Source organism: Panthera pardus, unplaced genomic scaffold (genome assembly GCF_024362965.1).
Source record: "Panthera pardus isolate Hobbes unplaced genomic scaffold, ASM2436296v1 HiC_scaffold_2, whole genome shotgun sequence".
Taxonomy (NCBI): Eukaryota; Metazoa; Chordata; class Mammalia; order Carnivora; family Felidae; genus Panthera; species Panthera pardus.
In genome coordinates, this window is record NW_026526765.1 from 95,073,935 (window position 1) to 95,093,686 (window position 19,752).

Genomic DNA, 19,752 nt, shown 5'->3' on the forward strand with positions numbered 1-19,752 from the left:
TTCAGACAGTGATAAGTACAATAAACAAGCAGAATCCATCAAAAGTCAATTGAAATCCAAATAAGCTCCTGAACGCATAAATCCATTAATTCACCAATTCATTTATTAAGCACTACAATGGAGCTGGGTGCCGCCCTTAGTTGCTTTCAACACTTAATTTCTATTCACTGCAACCCTATCAAAGTGGAATAACTCCAGATGACAAAAGTGAACGTCAGGTAAGTGAAGGAACTTACACAAGGACACCTAAGTGGCAAGACTAGAATTTGAAACTGAGAGGAGGGCACCTGTTGGGATGAGCACTGGGTGTTGTATGGAAGCCAATTTGACAATAAATTTCATATATTGAAAAAAAAAAAGTAAAAAAAAAAAAAAGAAACTGAGTGGTTTATTTCATGACTAAAGGAATGTGAACTATGGCTAGGCCTTTGTAAACATATATTGAATGGAGTATTATCTGTCATACTGTCCCTCTGCAACCCATCTTCAATTTAACAATGCTCAGAAAACCTAAGGTATCCATGGTTGCAAAAGAAGGACTAAGAAGAAGATCTACTATCTTATTTTCTGTTTGATTTTTTCTTTTTTTATGTAGGTAGCTATCTATTCACATATATCCTTAAGCTCAAGCATTTCCACTTCTTGTTAAATAAAAATTCTTACAAACTTTAAGATTCTGGTTTTCTGTCTTGCTTTTTACTCCATTACTTTCTTGAATTTATTGAGCCCTGAGCTGAAATCTGTTCAGCTGAGCCTTTGGGAGTTAAAGCCCATCGGGTGAGGTTTGCTCTAAGGACCCAAGTTTGGTCTTGGGAGCAAACCGATTTGCTTCTAAGGGCTTAGTGAGTCGACCCAAGAACACCTCCAAATTCATCCATAGGTACCATTGCCAAACTACAGTTCGTTGCCAGAAATAATCATTTCAGGAATATGTAAGAAACATTTGGTACAACATATATGCATAAAAAGAGAGGGTGCACTAGCTACTTTAATTTTAGTGTAATCATGAAATGGAATACTATGGAATAGGCACACATTAAAAACACAGAGTCCTGGTATTTTGTGGAGTGAGAAACGCGTTGAGTCACAGTATAATTTCGTTCAGAAAAAAATATACAGAAATTTAGAAGGAAATATGTCAACTTTAATACGGTCATTGGTGGGTGCTTGGATGATGTTTTCCTCTTGCTCATCCTCATTGTCTAATTTTTTTCACAAGAAACATGCGTTATAGTATACAAAAAAAAATTAAGAAGAAGTGAATTACGTACATATACCCAGACTGTGCTGCTGTCAAGCTGTATGATTTGTAGCAAGTAACTTGGACTATTTTTCCACAGGTACCTTTTCTGAAGAGTGTAAATGCCAACTTGGTGCCTCCCCGTGGAGTAACCAGCCTGTTGATGTTGTAGTACTGCCAGAAAAAATAGTCACCACTATGAAACTTTCAGGATTTATTTGAAGACTTCCTCCAAATGTATAAGGCTGTCTAGGTGGATATTCCCACCGCTTCTAAAATCTGCCCAGATCTGTTTTTCCATTTGACCATGACTGGAGAGGGCCAGATAGCCTTAGGTTCTGTGATATGCAGAGATGCCAGGAGGAGTAAGGAGATCTTCTCTTAGGCCTATGTGCTCACCACCACTCGCTTACCAAGAGAAAACAATTGGTAAGACCTGGCAGGACAGACTGGCTAAAAGACCTTTCTCTGACTCTAATACAAAACATAGTATTTTATATATGGTGGTATGAAGAGAAAGAGTGGGAAGGAAGAAAGTAGACATGAGTAGACATTCTCGAGGCATTATAAATATGGGATACGCCAGAATTTTTACCTATTTAATGTTGTTCAGAATTTAAACAATAACTGCACAGCTGGAAATTGAAGGCATATATGGTACCCAAAAGAGGGAGAAAACTGATCAAAACCTATAGACTAATTCAACTTTTCAGAGCTCATTTCTTTACTGTTTTGAGCAGTTTTACAAACACCTGGAGTTTTACAGGCCAGTGAGAATACCACTTGGGCCACCAAACTTCAATTAGGTCATAGACATGTATACTCAACATCTCCTTATTCTCTTCACACCACAACCTCAGTGCCTCAAATTAACAGTTGAAGAGGATACACACAGTGGCTTAAAACAGATAGCCTTGGTTTTCTTCCTCAAACTGAGATTTCTGTGGAATTCAAAGGAAACATATTTTCATGGGCATCTTGCCTGCTTTTAACAGGCTTTCCAGGGCATGTGGGCCATGATTTATTTTCATAACTGAATCACTAAGTTTAATTTTATAAATAGTACCCAGTGGAGCACTTTACACATAGCAGGTGCACATTAAATGTTGTGAACATGAACTTTCAATGAATAATAAAATGATTGCATGGAAAGCGTTCCATATATAAATTATGAAGTTTAGAGAGGGGCAATTCAATATCTACTGCAGAGAGCAAAACCTACTGTTGTGCTCATGCTGTTATTTAAGGGGATTCTATACTTCTGCCTGGCTTTGTGTTGCAGTGCAGTGCTGAAATGACAAATTCCTCATGCTCCTAGATCTTGTGACAATGGCAAGAGGAAACAAAAGGAAAAGAAGAATCACGGAAACTTCCATCTTCAAAACGTCCGTTAGCAGAAAAATTATCAAGTGCTTTGACATTTACCATTCTTCATATTTGATCCAGTGATTCTCATTTCTCTTATGGCTTCCATTTTTCATTTTTCTTTTTTATTGCAAAGAAAGGAGTTTCAATGCTTCAGTGCTTCAATACTTATTTTATCTTCAGAGCAGTAAGACTACCCCAGAGGGCAGACAGGCACCTGCTCAGGAAACTCACTGTTGTCACATCAGTCACACTGAGTTGAGACACATTCTAAAGCTCTGGCTCTAGGAGCTTGCAGCCTGCGGGGTGGAAGTTTCTCCGACCTTCTCCAGAGACAGCACCGCTGGAGCAGGAGAGGGCAGACATAGTTGCCTCCCTCTCTCCGGCCCCCTTTTCCAGTGTTCACCTTGCCCTATCTTAATGCAACACACATACACACAGTAGAGAGAGCCAAATGGAGCAGAGATACTACAGAGGTAATAACATAATCAGGTTCCCCCCTCCAGGAGGGGTGCAAAGCCAGTCCCCTGAAGCTGCTAAGAGTGGTCTTCTCCTGGGTCAACCACACCTCTGTCCATCACCACCTCCAGGAACACCACACTCAGGAAAACAGTCATCGGTACAGCTTTGTTTCTTCAGCTGTGGCACACTGCGTTCTCTTATTCCCTCTTCACTCACCACTAGCTGAAACCAGTTTGGTGATAACTGCCTGAAAACCGCACGTCTTCAAACGGTGTTGCTGTCTCCACTCTGTTCTGTCGCTGGCTTTGTCCACCACATTCCTGCCTCACGTTCCCACCAAAAGCTTCTCTCTGCACAATTTATCTAGACCGACAGCTTGAGCTCCTTAAAGGACTCTTCTGACCAAGTTATTGCCTTCTCAAAGCCGCACACAGGCAAGCAACTGAAATCTTTTAATAGCTCCCTAGTGGTTCCTAAATAACATCTAACCTCCTGATCCCAGGACTAGCTGCAACCTTCCCCCTGCCTTCATTACCCAGCCAAGCTGAACAACCCGTATTAGGTTTTCCCTCTGTGTGGAGTGCCCTCTGCTCCATCGCTTTCTTTCCTGATCCATCACGGCTACTCATCTGAAACCAAGATCCAGCTCAAATGCACCCGACTTCCCGAAGTCTTCCTTCTTCCCAATGGCTGGCAGCTGTCTTCATTCCTAGTCCTGTAACACTTTGTCGGGACTTTTCCAGCTGTACTTTTCCAGGACTCAGAGTCCAGTTTTGGCTCAGATACCTAATAGCTATGTGACCCTGGGCCTGTTAATTTTGCTAGGTGTCCATTTCTTAAACTATTAAATGCAGCTAAGATGAGTTTTCCTTTCTATCTCTTTTGGTTTTCAGTGGTGGTCAAATAAGAAAATACAAAAACTACCAACTGCTATGCAAATGTAGGTATTAGTGTTATCTATTTGTATTTATTTCTTATCTTCACTACTAGAGCATAAAGTCTGGGGCCAGGATTCTAATTTTTATCAATTTTCTCACATACCATAGCATCTGAAAACACAAAATACAGCTATTTATTGGATGAAAAATAGATAGAGTATTCATGTATCCACTCTGATTTTTTTTTTAACCCACAATCTCTTAAACAACGTGAGGGGCAGTTTCTACTGGTTTATTTATTTTTTTGTTTACAAATCCTTTCCTTCTAAACTTAGCATCTTTGTATCCCAGACAATTTGGGGCTTGATTTTATAGCTCCATTTACATGCCTGGCTACCCTCTTGACACAGAAACCACGTAACTTAGCCTGATTAAATACCATCTCCGCGACTGGCAAAAGATGAAAAAGCAAACCCAAGCAATGAAGATGTGAAATACTGCTTTCTTGGAAAAGAATTTTCAAAGGGTGCTTTTCGGAACAGTGGACTTGGTAGTCAAAAATATTATGATGTACTGAATGTCAGAGCAATGAAGTAGGGCGCCAGCTTTAAAGAACTGGAAATGATAATATTTTGTCTGCCTGGGCAAAAGAGTTCAGAGTGACCTGGCCCGCAGGCAGCAAACTCGTGAAGCCGTAGTCCGGGGCTTTCTGCTTTGCTTGGCAAATGGCTTTGCTCTTTGGCACTTTTCAATATTTGATGAAAGCCATTGCTGTCAACCTTTCCTCTTCTTTTAAAATAATTGCACATTAAAAAAAAAGTCTTCTTGCCATTAATGTCTCTTGTGATGGATATTCTTGTTTGCCTTTGCTTATTTATCTTCATGCCCTATACACTGAGTCTTTGTAACTTTAGTGCTTTGGAAATACATATAAAAGGTAAGCCATCAAATTGCTTTTCCTGAAAGTACCCTGGGTGACTCCCAAGTGGGATGAATGCCGTGTGGAGGTTTTGAAATTTTCTTATAGCAGTTTGAACAAATGTAAAGTACACAGAGTACATGTATATATATACACACACACACACACCCTGCAAAGAAACCATCCAGTGAAAGGAAGCGCAGTAATTATATTAAACATCTGCAGAGGGCTTGATATTTTGAGAAGTTATGAGATTCCTCAAGTGTGCAACTGTCTGGTAAGTGACAAAAGCTGTTGAGTGCGCACGAAGTCCCAAGGTCATCTTATAGGAGGGAGTTCCAAAGCAATTCCTTAAGCACCCATGGAATCTTCTGGTCTTAGCAGAGCCACAGAATATGAACACTGTAAGTTATCTAGCTCTATTTCCCATTTCACAAATCCCTTCAATAAAAGTTTAGCTTCTACCAGCACATTTCCAGGAACAAGGAACTAATTACTTTGTAGGGAAACCCATTTCACTTTTGGATTGCTCTCCAAGATTTTCCTAATACAGAACCAATATCTGTTGTTCCCTCTGACTTCCACCAATGAGTCCTAACTGTGCTCTTCAGAACTATAGACAGATTTAGTCTTATCCTTAATTCAAATGATATTCTTCAAATATTTTAAGGCAACTTTCATCTCTCTCATGTCTTCTATTTGGCTCCTTTATTTCTCCAGATCCTTTAACATTTTTATTTGTGATGTCATAAAAAATGAGGTCCAAAGGGCTGTTGTTTTGGGGACTCTCCTCAAGGTAATCTCTGACTTGAGAGTGTCCTTGTGTCATGTGTCCTGAATGAGTATGGTGGGACTATTAGCTCCTTTAATCCAGCCACATGAATGCATTAATGAAGTCTAAAATTTAAGGAGATTTTTTTTAAATGATGACAGGTGATATGTATTTTTTTTTAATTTTTATTTTTAGAGAAAGCATGCAAGTGAGGGAGAAGGGTAGAGGAGGAGAATCCCAAGTAGGCTCCTTGCTCAGGGCAGAGCCTGAGATGGGGTTAGATCCCACAACCCTGGTATCATGACCTGAACTGAAATCAAGAGTCAGACACTCAACCAACTCACCCAGGCACCCCTTAAGAAGATTTAAAAAACTGTTGCATTAATGCATCTGCTAATTCATTCATTCATTCATTCAGCAAACATTTCTAAACAACTACTAAGTGTCAGGCACTGTGCTCAACACTAGTTGGTTCTTAATGTTGACTAGGCCTCTGAGGATAGTTCTCCCACAGCCTGTACTTTGGCAATTTACTTTTCACCCCTACGTGATGGATTTACATTTGTTATTGTTAAATTTCCTATGATTGTGGCATATGTGGCAGACTGGTAGGACCTTGTTAAACTTGATGATGGCATCCAACATGTTCAACGGTCTTCTCTAGCTATGTGCCATTTTCAGACATGATAAAATACTATTTATGCCTTCACCTAAGTCACTGATATGCTGAACAGTTCAATGCCCAAGACAGAGCCTTGTCAAAAACCACTAGATTTGCTGTAAAACAACTTACTAACCCCTAATAGTACTATTTATCTAGCTTATTCTTTTTTATACTCTCCAGAAATGTATAATGAGTGGCTTCAAAAAATTCTTTTCAGATATCAAGATACATTATGCTCACAGCATCTTTTTGATCTCTCAGCTTAGAAACTACTTTAAAAAAAGTTTGGCATGACTTATTTTTAGTGAACTCATTTTCTTTTAAATAATCCCAGCTCTTTCTTTTCCAGGTAATCCCAAGATACAAGAGTAGTAATATAATCCTCCAGGAGTTCGTCCTAAAGTTCACTACTATTCTTTCCATTTTCTATACATGACCATTTTAAAACCAAGCAATTCAAAGGCACCTCATAGGAATACAGTGAAGATCACAAGAGATAATGAGGTTTGAGCCTTTAGAACACTCTTGGGACACTGGATGGGCACATAAATATTATTATTAATGTTTGAGGCACCTCATTGTCCCCCTTCATTACTGGGTTCAAAATTCTAATTTTTTTAGTGGGGGGAGGGGCAGTGGAAGAGGGAGAATCTTAAGCAGACTCCATGGCCAGTGGAGAGCCTGATATGGGGCTCGATTTCAAAAACCATGAGATCACGACCTGAGCTGAAATCAAGAGTTGGACACCTAACCGACTAAGCCACCCAGGTGCCCCCAGAATTCTAGTTTTGAAACTCATCTAGCTCTCTTATACTGTGTTTCTCTTTAGCCCACAGACTTCTCTGTGAACCATTACTCTGAACTATTTGACATGTCCTATCTTAATGCTAAGGAGCTTGACTGCAGTTATTACTGCAAATTCTTGGGGTTCCCTTCATTTCCACAGCACCAAGTTGTTCTTTTAAAAAAAAATTTTAATGTTTATTTATCTTTGAGAGACAGATTGTGAGCAGGAGGAGGGCAGAGAGAGAGGGAGACACAAAATCCTAAGCAGGCTCCAGGCTCTGAGCTGTCAGCACAGAGCCCAACATGGGACTTGAACCTATGAACCGTGAGATCATGACCTGAGCCAAAGTCGGACATTAAACCGACCGAGCCACCCAGGCACCCCCTAAGTTGTTCTTCTGTGGCAAACAAACTAAGACTAAAGAAGCAGTTCTTATTGTTTTTTTCTGAAAGGTGAAGGTCTCATCAAGGCAAGCCAAGAGTTCACCAAATCCTCTCTGGAAGACAGTCCCCTAAAAAAACAGAGATCTTTATCTTCCTCTTCTGTCTACCTATCGTATAGAAGCATATGGAAGAACCTGAAATTTTTATTGAGCTTCACAGTCTATAAAAAGTATACTTATATAATTCAGCTCTTGCAATCAATCAACCCCACTGTAGAGACAGTAAACCAAGGCTAAGCACTTCAGAGACATATTCATGGGGACAGAGCTGTTAAGAGATTTAACTGTGACTCAAACTCAAAATCCTAACTGGAAGGTTGCTTCTATGCCAGATACAAGAAAAATATCAACCAGATCTTCTGTACAGCCAGGTGATTTCTGTAGAACGCTTATTTCTACCAAGATTGCACCACCTGTATTACTAACAATCTGATAGATCATTTATATCAGAAATAGTCCATTTCCCTTATGTCCTCATCCAAATGGTCTTCAAAACTCATTAATGCATTTGAGCCAGAACTATTATGCGCCAGACATTGTATAGTTCCAGAATTTTCACAACAGTATATATCTTCTTTAATAAACAAGGCTACTCTTCACAGCCTCCATTTATTCTATTCACTTTGCTCATGAGCTACTTTATGTACAAGGCACTGTGCTAAAGGCTACAAAAGACACAAAGGTGAGTTCAGGGATGCTCAGTTCCTGCTTTGAGGGAGCTTACAACCTACTGGAGAGAAGAATTCAAGAACAAGGCAAACTAAGATTAGTACCTTCTGTAGAAATCATAATAAAAGATGTCAGAAAGAATTTGAGAACGGTCTTGCATCTTTAGGATTTTGGTATCTGTATATGATGCAGGAAAGGTACCAGTGGGGAGCAAAGGACAAGAGTAAAAGGATAGAAAAGGACAGACAGCATGAGTGGGCCCAGGAAATGGTAACTAGTCCATCTAGCTCAAGCACAGGCTGCATGGAGGGTTGGAAGAAGGGATAAATTGCAAACGCTGGTTGCGAGATCATGCCACAGAAAGTTCTGACAGCTCAGCAGGGACATCTGTATCTTATTCAGTTTGGAATGGGAAGCTACTAAAGGTTTCTGCCATCCAGCCTAACTCCATCCAAGTTATGCTTATGAACGATAATGAGGCAGCCATGCAAAGGCTGACTTGTAGAAGCAGGGAGCTCATTGGCCAACTTGTGCTTCACATTCTTCACGCAATACACTTCACTTTACTGTAGGAGCTCATCTAGATCCTTAGACAGTGACTGGGGTTCACCTTCAAGGTAGATGATTCTCCTCGACCCTCCAGGTCAGGCCTGCACGGCCACTATCAAATACCTCGACAGGGAGTCACAATCACAACCCCGTCTCTTCCATGGAGCTGATGGACCCAGTCACTTCTCCTTCTTGTTCCAGTCTGAAGGCTACTGCTCCTTCACAGAACCTTCAGATTCACCGTGTTGGCAACTCTCTATACTTTTTTCTATTGCTCCAGTGAAAATTCTCTATGTCAAGTTCGTCCACTCTCCAAACTCTGGTATAAATTCCTCTTTGTTTTCCTTTAATTTTCATTTTCTAACAAAATCCAGAAAGGTGGAGAGGTGTTCATCCAACCTTGGGGTCTTCTCCTCTAACATGGAGATCAGCTGGTGTTTACAGCTGAATCACATGACTGCTGGTTGTTCAAAGGAAGCACTAAAAACACCCTTACCTCTCCATCTTGCTATCTGGTGTTACCTCTGCCCATATAGAATCAACAAAAAGAATCCGTTCTGGGGAATGTGCTGCCTTGTGTTTCCAGGCAACACAGATTTTCCACAATGGGCTCACGCATACTGGACAATTGTGAAATGGAGGGGGGAGATTCAGTGAGGCTGAAAAGCTAGGAGCAGAGTTTTTCACTCCACAGAAGGCCCTTCTGTCACCAAGCTGAGACATGTCACCATGTCCCCAGACTCCCTTCGCTATTTGGGACCTCAACACAGCCCCTGACAGGCCCAAGGTACAGACAGAGAGAACACATATGAGTGGGGAGGGAAGGGGCAGGGGGGTGGTTGGGACTTGACATAAAAGGAATTAAAAACCCATTCCTTCCTGCTTTTAACTCTGTAGTCCTATGAAAGCTAAGAATTAGGAATTTCTGTCAGCTCCTAATATCTGAAAATTAAATGTTCAATCACAATTAGAATCTGATAGAGAGTCTGAAGCACTTGAAGTAAAGCAAAGTGAAATAAATATAACATCTAGCCAGAAGGACCAGTCCCCCCCTTTTTTTATTAAAATCATGAGGCAGCAGGAACACGTATCTGTCACATTCCTCAATAAGCAGGAACAGGTGTTGTCCCCAGGGCATGGGTGGAGGGGAAGGAGATGAAAAAATAGTGACCTGTTTCTTTGAGAATCATTTCTTAGTATTTGTAGTAACTCACTGTGACAATGAAACATTTGACAGCAAAGCAACCAAACAGATGACAGACCTGTGTAAACTGGGATGAAACAGGTGGAAAAGAACGATGTTCATTTAGTTCTAGTGACTGAGGTATGTTCTCTGCATCAAGTCCAGGGAAGTTCTTGCAGAGCTTGGAGTTAGGTCTGCTAAGCCACATACTTCCGAGGGAACAGAAGAATGGTGTGGGTGGCTGTTAGAGGCTGAATGTTTGTGTCCCTTCTCCCCCCCCCCCCCAAATTCAGATGTTGAAGCTCTAACCCCTCAGTGTGGTGGTATTAGGCAGTGGGCCTTTGGGAAGTAATTAGGTTTAAATTAGGTCATGAGGGTGGGACCCTCACGATGACATTAGTTTCCTTTTAAGGAAGTCAAGACAGAGAGCTTGCTCTCTTCACTGGCACACACTGAGGAGAGGCCATGGAAGGACATGGCAAGAAGGTGGCAGGAACCAGGCTTTCTCCATGAACAAGAGCTGCTGGCACCTTGATCTTGGACTTCTCAGCCTCCAGTACTGTCAGAAATAAATGTCTCTTGTTTGACCACCTCGTCTATGGTATTTGTTCTAACAGCTTGAACTAAGTCAGTGGCCTAATGGTCCTGGGTCCTGTCCCTTCCCAAACTGGACTCAGAATAACAGGAGGTGGGACAATGTCAAAGGGCATTTTGGCCACAAACAATTCTTCATCCTCTCTCCAAATTATCAACTCATCCTCCCCAGACAGGTCAATGAACAATCAGAAGAATTTTGTATTGAAAACTGACATGAATGTTGGATCAGTATAAAATTGGAGGAGGGAACCATCTCAAGGCAAGAAGATCCCAAAGGTTCAAATAGGAAAAGAAGATTCTTAGGAAAATGATTTCTGCAAATGTGCTTACCTTTGTTTAAGCGTCCCATCACAGTGAATTCAAAATATTTGCTGCCATCAATGGAAGAGTAAAGGCCCAAGATGGTGGATGAACTTTTAGAATGCAGCTTGAAGGTGGAGATCACATAGACCTCATTCAAGGTGGGATCTGTCAGGATTGGCTGCAGAACAGCTGGGTTCAGCCTCTGGCTGGAAGATGGGAGAAGGTCAAAGACTAGGGAGAATGGAGAGAAAGGGATAATCAGTGAAAGAAGTTTGGGACAAACATTTTTTTGAGGGGACACAATTTGACAGTAAGATATAACGTACATGAACACTGTTACCATTTACATTGCTAAACTCACCAGTTCTTCCTTATCATTCTTACAGTGGCTGGACATTTGAACCAGAAAAAATACAGCACAATCATCATCACTAGGTCATGAACTCCCAAGAGAAGACTAAATTTGCAAACCGTAAATCACATTTGGCCCAAGAAGTGGCTCTGAAAAAGCCCACTAGGAAAAGCACTAAAGGCTACAAGGGAGACAGGTGAGAGCATGCAAGTCATTGTTTCTCTTATGTCTCTAAGTAGTAAATGCCTGCCCTAGGGTTCTCATGCATGCCCTGGACCAGAGCTGACTGTAGTTTTCTGGTCAGTGATAAATGATACCAGGCATGCAGCAGAAAGAATGGATGTGGTGGGACACAGTGTGTCAGCAAACAATTTGCTGTCTCTGTGAGACCCAAGTGTTCCCTTTGTGCATATATAGTTCTCCCATATTTCTCTGTTAAAAATCCTGATACACGGGTGCCTGGATGGCTCAGCCAGTAGAGTAGGAGACTCTTGGTGTCAGGGTTGTAAGTTCTAGCCCCAGGTTGGATGCATCTATCTCTATCTTTTCTTTCTTTCTTTCTTTCTTTCTTTCTTTCTTTCTTTCTTTCTTTCTTTCTTTCTTTCTTTCTCTCTTTCTTTTTCTTTCTTTCTCTTTCTTGCTTTCTTTTTCTTTCTTTCTCTTTCTTGCTTTCTTTTTCTTTCTTTCTATCTATCTATCTATCTATCTAGAGATATAGATACATATACATATTTGTAATATTTTTGAGAGCTTTAAGAGTATACATCCAGAATTATTCAAAAGGCAAAGGCCAAATGGGTAATACTCACTAGAAGTTATTCAGTATTTTTGTTGGTTTATACTAATATTGTTTGAACAATTCCAAAGCCTACAGGAACTTCAGCCTCTAAAGCTGTTTTCTAGATACAATAATCTGGTTATGAAAAGGGTAATAGAATCCATAATTTATAAAAAGCTCTTACAAATTAATAAAATAAGCAATAGAAAAATGGACACAGCAGTCAGAGAAAGATAAGTATCATATGACTTCACTCATATGAGGACTTTAAGACACAGAACAGATGAACATAAGGGAAGGGAAGCCAAAATAATATAAAAACAGGGAGGGGGACAAAACAGAAGAGACACTTAAATATGGAGAACAAACAGAGGGTTACTGGAGGGGTTGTGGGAGGGGGGGATGGGCTAAGTGGGTAAGGGACACTAAGGAATATACTCCTGAAATCATCGTTGCACTATATGCTAACTAACTTAGATGTAATTAAAAAAAATAAAAAGAAAAAAATTTTTAAAAACAAGGAAAATGGGCACAGAACATGAAAAAGCAATTTACAGACAATTTACAGAAAAAGAGTTACAATGGCAAATAAGTATTTTGTGTGTGTGTGTGTGTGTGTGTGTGTGTATACACATTACTGTATCTAGAAAAAAAGGTTTAGAGGCTGAAGTTCCTGCAGGATGTGGTATGTACACACACACACACACACACACACACACACACACACACACACACACACTGTTCATATGCTTAACTAATGATGAAGGAATTGCTAACTTGAACAATAAGGTATTTTTCTCACCATCTGACTGTAAAAACAATTAATACAATGATACCCAAAGATATCCAAAGAAAATGGGAGAAAATCTAACTGGAAGAGGTGGAAAACCAAAGCCTTGTTAGCATAGCACTTTTTAATGAAAACGTCAACTGTCCTTAGCAGAGAAAGAAGGGCTTGACAGAGACCAAAGAGATTTTAGCCATCCAAGCCATCCTGTAGCACTACAACTGTTCAACAAATTATTGTTTATAATATCAAAACACTGGATGCAACTTAAGGGTCCTTTATTAGAGCGCTTGATAAATAAACTTTAGTCCCTCCCGAAAGTGGATTATTATCTATAAAAAATAGTAATGCAGCTGAATACTTACAGATATGGAAGATGTTCATGATATAAAGAATTGAAAAAATCATAAAACTATACATGTAACATGACCCCACTTGAAATATATATTTCCAAATGAAAACATTTGAAAGACAACACAACAAAACCTAACATGAATAGTACCTATCTCTGGGTCATATAATTATACATTTATTTCCTTTTTTTTGCTTATGCAATTTTTTATTTTTATTTTTACAATGAACAGGTGTTACTTTTGTAATAAGAAAAAAATAAATAAAAGTTATAAAACAAACAGGCAAAACCCTAAGTACTCAAGAATTTCTACTCTTTAAGAAACTATCTGTCTTTATACTGGATATGTATTCTTTCCCATGTACTTAAGGACCTTACAAAATAATGTGTTTAATATTAGAAATACTGGAAAGCAAAACATCTATTATGTTCCTTCTAGGACTTCGCTTCCCCCCACCTCCACCCAAACATGAAGACTATTGCCTACTGTACTTCAAAAAGGAAACAGAATTTTTTAATTTCCAGAGAATTGCAAGCTTTACATTTCCATCAGTAAGAACAAGGGAAAATGAGACAATATGTCTAAAAGTTCCATTCAGGACAAGCCATCTGCCAATGTGTGTTCAAGGTATGGGAACTGCATTCAACACTAAACTCTTGCTATTCTGGAGTCTTGCTTTCACTAGGATTATGCACATGATTTAGCTCAAGCTAAATTTACCCTATTTCAATCTTCAAGGCTCATCTAACCCATTGGCTTCTCTCTCAAGAGGCAGAGTTGGGATTAGTTGGTAATGAGTTTGGAGAGTGTTTTGAAAAGGAAATGAGACACAATTTTCTATTAATGTTATTACATTTCATTAATAGTGCCACGATCTAAGCACAACCTTCTACTGTTAGAGGTGAAATTACTACTACGAATCAGTCCAACTACCACGGTATGACAATTGAATACATACCAATAAGACTAGCAAGGCAGCTCACAGGAGAAAGGATACAAATTATTATTCAGTTGAGCTGATGATGGTAAGACTAATTAATTCAATAAAACAATCTATCAGAAACTTAACTTAATCTGATAATCTACAGGACTAAGTTAACCAGATAATTTAGGTAGTACAGCCTTATTCGGAGTCCTATGAAACAGGCAGCTCCAAGAAGCAGCAAAATCCAAACCTGCAGCACACCATGAGGCTGTGTGTTCACATGTCAGGAATTCATACAACACAAAATATTAACCCCTAAGTTTAAAACTGCCAAATCCTATGTACAATCAGAAAACTTTTGAATTGTTTTGAAAAGCTTCCTCTTTTTTTTTAATGTTCATTTATTTTTGAGTGGAGAAGGGACAGAGAGAATGAGAGAGACCGAGAATCAGAAGTGGGCTCCACGATGACAGCAGAGACCTGATGTGGGGCTTGAACTCACAAAGTTGAGATCATAACCTGAGCCAAAGTCGGACACTTAACCAACTGAGCCACCCAGGCACCCCGAAAAGCTTCCTTTCTAACATCAAAAAGCAAAGGCAGCAGAAGCAAAAGCAAACAAGTGGGACTCCATCAAACTAAAAAGCTTCTGAACAGCAAAAGAAACCATCAACAAAATGAAATGACAACCTACTGAATGACAGAAAATATTGACAAATCATATCTGATAAGGGGTTATTATACACACTATATAAAGAACTCCTAGAACTCAATAGCAAAAAAAGAATCTGATTTTTAAGTGGGCGGAAGATCTGAACAGATATTTTTTTCCAAAGAAAACATAGAGATGAGCACTGGGTGTTGTAGGTAAGCGATGAATCATGGGAATCTACTCCTGAAACCAAGGGCACACCGTATACACTGTATGTTAGCTAACTTGACAATAAATTATATTAAAAAGACATACAAGTGGCCAACAGGCACATGAGAAGATGTTCAACATCAGTAATCATCAGGGAAATTAAAACCACAATGAGTTATCACCTCACACCGGTTGGAATGGTTATTATCAAAGAGAAATACCAAGTGTTGGCAAGGATGTGGAGAAAAGGAAACTCTTGTGTACTGTTTGTGGGAATGTAAATTGGTGCAACCACTATGGAAAACAGTACGGAGGATCCTCAAAAAAACTAAAAATAGAACTACTTATGATCCAGCAATTCCACTTCTGGATATTCATCCAAAAACCCTAAAAACACTACTTCAAAAAGATATATACAGGTTCATGTTCACTGAACCATTACGTACAATAGTCAAGATATGGAAACCATCAAGTGTCCATTAATAGATGAATAAAGAAGATGTGGTATATGTATATCATGGAAAATTATTTAACCTAGGAAAGGAATGAAATCTTGCCATTTGTGACAACATGGAGGGACCTTGAGGGCATTATGCTCAGTGAAATAAGTCAGACACAGAAAGACAGATACTGTATGATCTCATTTTCTATGCGGCAACTAAAACAACAAGCAGCCAAGCTCATATACAGTGAGCATACTGGTGGTGGGGGGGGGGGGCAGGGGTGGAGGCAAGGGTGAAAAGTGTCAAAGGGTAGCAACTTCTAGTTATAAAACCAATAGGTCATGGGATTTCAAGTATAGCATGCTGATTATAGTTAATAATACAGTATTGCATATTTGAAAGTTGCTAAGAGAGAAAACCCCAAAAGTTTCCATTGCAGAAAATCATTTTTTTTGTAATGGCATATAGTGACAGATGTTAACTGGCTTTATTGTGGTGATCATTTCACAATGTACGCAATTTTGGAATCATTATGTTTCATGTTCACCTGAAACTGATATATCCTTCTGTGCCAATTACACTTCAATTTTTTAAAAAAACTTTCTTACCTTCCTTGAAGAGAGGTCACAATGAATAAATACACACTATAGTATTTCAAATATTTCAAGGCAAACTAAATGCAGTGTATTATTACCTACCCCCTGAAACCACTATTCTGGTTGCCTGGTCTGAAATCAAAAGGAGTTATTTGGTGACATGCAAAGTTTAAATGGGTTATTACTGCAATAGGAGAGGGAGGAATTGGAGACTTCCCTCAGAGGCATGCTTCACCCTGGGTTTGTGAGGAAGAACAACTTTCACTTCAACCTGTTGACTCCTTCCAGCTTTATTTCATGCCGCAGTAATAAGTCAACAGGTGAAGGTCATCACTGGATGGCCAGTCAGAGCCCTAACATCTTTTCTTGCTTAAGTAATTTCTTCCTTTTGACCTTTACAAAAAAAAAAAAAAAATCAGTTTAAACTTAAGTGCATTCTGCCCAATGGTCATTTTCACCCCATTTCACACAGAGGTTTGAAGATTATTCAGCTGTCTTTTCAAAGTATTTATCGAATTTTTACCTCTAGAAGAGAAACACCGACTTCTTGGTCCTTCCTGCTCTATTCATCTCAGGAATCAAGAGATGATGCCGACTCCCAAAGATGGTTTTGGGGGCCAAAGAGCAGCAAAGAGCCAGTAGCCGGGCAAAGAGAGTAAAGCTGCGTGTGCCTTTCTCGGGAACTTCGCTCCCGCCGGGTCGGAGTTTAGTGGGCAAAGGCTTAGGGGATGGCCGGCCAGAGAGAACCGCAGGGGATACAACCTGGATTTCAGGATGTGTTAGAGGTCTAGCGCAGGGTGAGCTCTGAAATCAACTCCACTTCTTTGCATGGACTGAAAATAAGTTTCGAATCCCCTAAGATGTTGTTTAGGGAAGTGGTCTCATGGCCGGATAATGGTCTCTCAGAAAATGCTGTACTCTAATCGCCACTTCCAATCACAAAATGCTGGGACTCGGACCCCAGAGGGTCAGAGAAGTACCGACGGAGGCCCCGGGAGCCAAGGGCCAAGCAGCGCGCGGAGCTGGTCCCTCCTGTCGTCCAAGCGGAGCGTGAAGGAGGAACCCGGGGCTCGTCGCCCCCGCCCCGGCGCGAGCCCACTTACCCTGGGGGGTGGCCTGGGCGCCGGCCCCTAGCCACGGCTGCAGGGCCAGGTGCAGCAGGAGGAAGGCGGCTCCGCGCGGGGCCAGCATATTGGCTCTTCCTGCAGCCGCGGACGCCCGCGAGCGAGGCGGCTTGGCCGTGCCTCGGTGTCCCCAGCTACGCGCTGACCCTCCGTCGGGCCCCGCGGGCGGCGCAGGTGCAGGGTGCGCGGGGCGCGGCCTCCGGGGCTGCCGTCGGGGGCGGTGCAGAGCTGAGCGCACTAGGATCTGCCTCCGCCGAGGGCGCCGGGCTCTTTATGGTCTGGCCGGCCGGAGCCGGGGGAGGGCCGAGGCCGGGGCGGCCCCCTTGGCGGGGAAGCCTGTTCGCCGGGAAGAGAGGGGGCGGCCGAGCGGGGAGCGTGGGCGGCGGAGGGGACGGACTGCGTGTGGCGAGGGGAAGGAGACGCGGTCTAGCGGGACCTGGGCGGGCGAGGGTTCTTGGGAGAGAGCGGGGCAGCCAGGGCTGCTCTGGGCACACAGGACGGGGGAGAGATGAAGTGACCCTGTCCCCCCCCCCCCCCCCCCCCACGTTTCCTCCTTCTGTTTTCTGAAAAGAACCGCGCTTGGAGAGGCTTTGTAACGCCCGTAGCCCGTCGTAGGTTCCCTTGAGAATGAACCCTGAAGACTCTCCTGCCTCCTAAAGCGGTCCAGACAGCAATTGGTTTCTTTTATTTCAAGCTTTTCTTGAGTGCCTCGGATGTTGAATATTTTTCCCATCAAGTTTTAAGACACGAACAGTGAACGTTTGAAAGTTTTGAGTTTTTAACGGAAATAAAACACATCTCAAGGAATCAATCCGGACAGAACCATTTATAGGAGGGCGGTTTATTTTCAGTCTGGTTTCCAAACACTCTTGCATGCGTCCTCCCAAAAGATTCCATGTGACAGTTTGAAGGTCTGGGAGCAGGGAGTATACCGAAAGAGAGGGAAGGAACATAAGGAATTCATCTCTCTCCTAAGCGAAGCCCCCTAGGATAATGCGGATTAACCAGAGGAAAAGATATTTCAGAACAATGGCAAAATGTTTCCCTGTTAGAGAATCTTGAGTAATGGAGAAGATCCAGCAAAGTATTTCTATCCCTGTCGTCATGTCTCAAAGAATGTCACTTGAAAGGTTAATAAGCTATGTGCCACAAGCTGGAAGATGAACCCATCATCTTATTTTCAAGCTGTGCAAGAATAACCCTTCACCTTTATGATTCCAGCCATTGCTGGTGACCTGGAGATTTGCAAGCTATCTTAGGATATCGCTTCTCTTTGAGGTCTACCACAGTTCTGGGTTTTATTTAATGCCACATTACACTAATGCCACTCTATGGAATGGGGTACCGCTTCTCTACATATGAGAGTGCACTGTAGCGAAAAAGGGCATGTGTTTCCAGCAATGTAACGGTAAACCAATGAAATGACTGAAGAATGTTCAAATCTTCAAACTGTCCCCGCCAGTGGCCTGGGTGAGAGCGGCCTCCAGGTTCCCAACTTCTGCTAGAAGCAGAACAGCTTTGCCTATTTATGTCTTCTACAATGGACTTACACAATAACTGTAGTTATTTGGAGGCAGATCTTAGTTTTTAGTCATCTTCATTTAGTCACCTTTGCTAGGTGACCCCAATTCTTAGGAGACGGCCAGCAAAATAGCTTGCCCAGGTAGACACACAATAAATTTTGCTTGAAACTGGATGACTACTAAGGGTAATGGATCAACAAGAGAACCAAGTGAATTTCTGCTAGCCCAGCATACTTACAATCTAGTTTTGCTGCCAAAGAGCCTGGATGTTTATTAAACTATTCACTGGAGAATCTCACCCAGCTTTTTCTTTATGTCTTCCATAAGGGAGGAAGAGGAGGAACCAAGAGGAAAATCAATTATTTTTTATTATAGTAAAATCCATTAAATTGGCTATGAAATCTATGATCAAGGAGGTGAAAAACTTAATCAGTTTCTTTTCTGTGCCACCTTATTAAAATATCTGTTGTTGCACTTATCACACTGGATTTTAATTTATCTTAATAATGCATTGTTGAGGGAGCCTGGGTGGCTCGGTCGGTTAAGTGTCCGACTTCGGCTTGCGTCATGATCTCACAGTTCATGGGTTCGAGCCCCATGTCGGGCTCTGTGCTGACAGCCCAGAGCCTGGAGCCTGCTTCAAATCTGTGTCTCCCTCTCTCTCTGCCCCTCCCCTGCTCTCACTCTGTCTCTCTGTCTTTCAAAAATAAATAAACATTACAAAAATAATAATGTATTGTTTATTTTACCCCAATATCAGACTATGAGCTCTCTAACACTCTTATTTATTTTTGTAGCCCCAATTGCAAGTATAGTGCCTAGCACCTACTGGTGAATAACTCACTGAACTGATTTTCCATCTTTCAGCAAAGTAGGTTATAAGAGGCTGTGATATGTTAGTAATCCATTTGTGAGAGAGGTTGCAAAAAACTGTCCCAGTTCTTTGTTCTTCCATCTACATATCTTTTGCCTTCCCACTATGATTCTCGGCTTGGTCATGTAACGTCCTTGGCCAATAGATTTTAGGAAATATGCCACATTCAGGAGCTTAAAAAGTATTTGTGTGATTGCACTTGCTTGCTTTTTCACGTCTACCTTTGCCATGATAGCATGGCTGTGCTAGCTTGTTGGAGGATGACAGACATGGAGCAGAGATGAGTCACCACAGTCATCCTAGGC

At 41.3% G+C, this 19,752-nt stretch overlaps 1 protein-coding gene across 1 annotated transcript in view; it reads right to left on the minus strand.

The window, feature by feature from the left end:
* The window catches only part of THBS4 (thrombospondin 4), a 45,063-nt gene extending 27,772 nt beyond the window's left edge, over positions 1 to 17,291 (minus strand). The window contains exons 1-2 of the mRNA XM_053907246.1: positions 17,030 to 17,291; positions 10,858 to 11,061 (exon numbers count right to left, since the gene is read on the minus strand). Coding sequence (XP_053763221.1) covers positions 10,858 to 11,061; positions 17,030 to 17,117 — 292 coding nt within the window. The 5' untranslated portion in view covers positions 17,118 to 17,291. The remainder of the gene's footprint in view (positions 1 to 10,857; positions 11,062 to 17,029) is intronic.
* Positions 17,292 to 19,752: the final 2,461 nt, after the last annotated feature.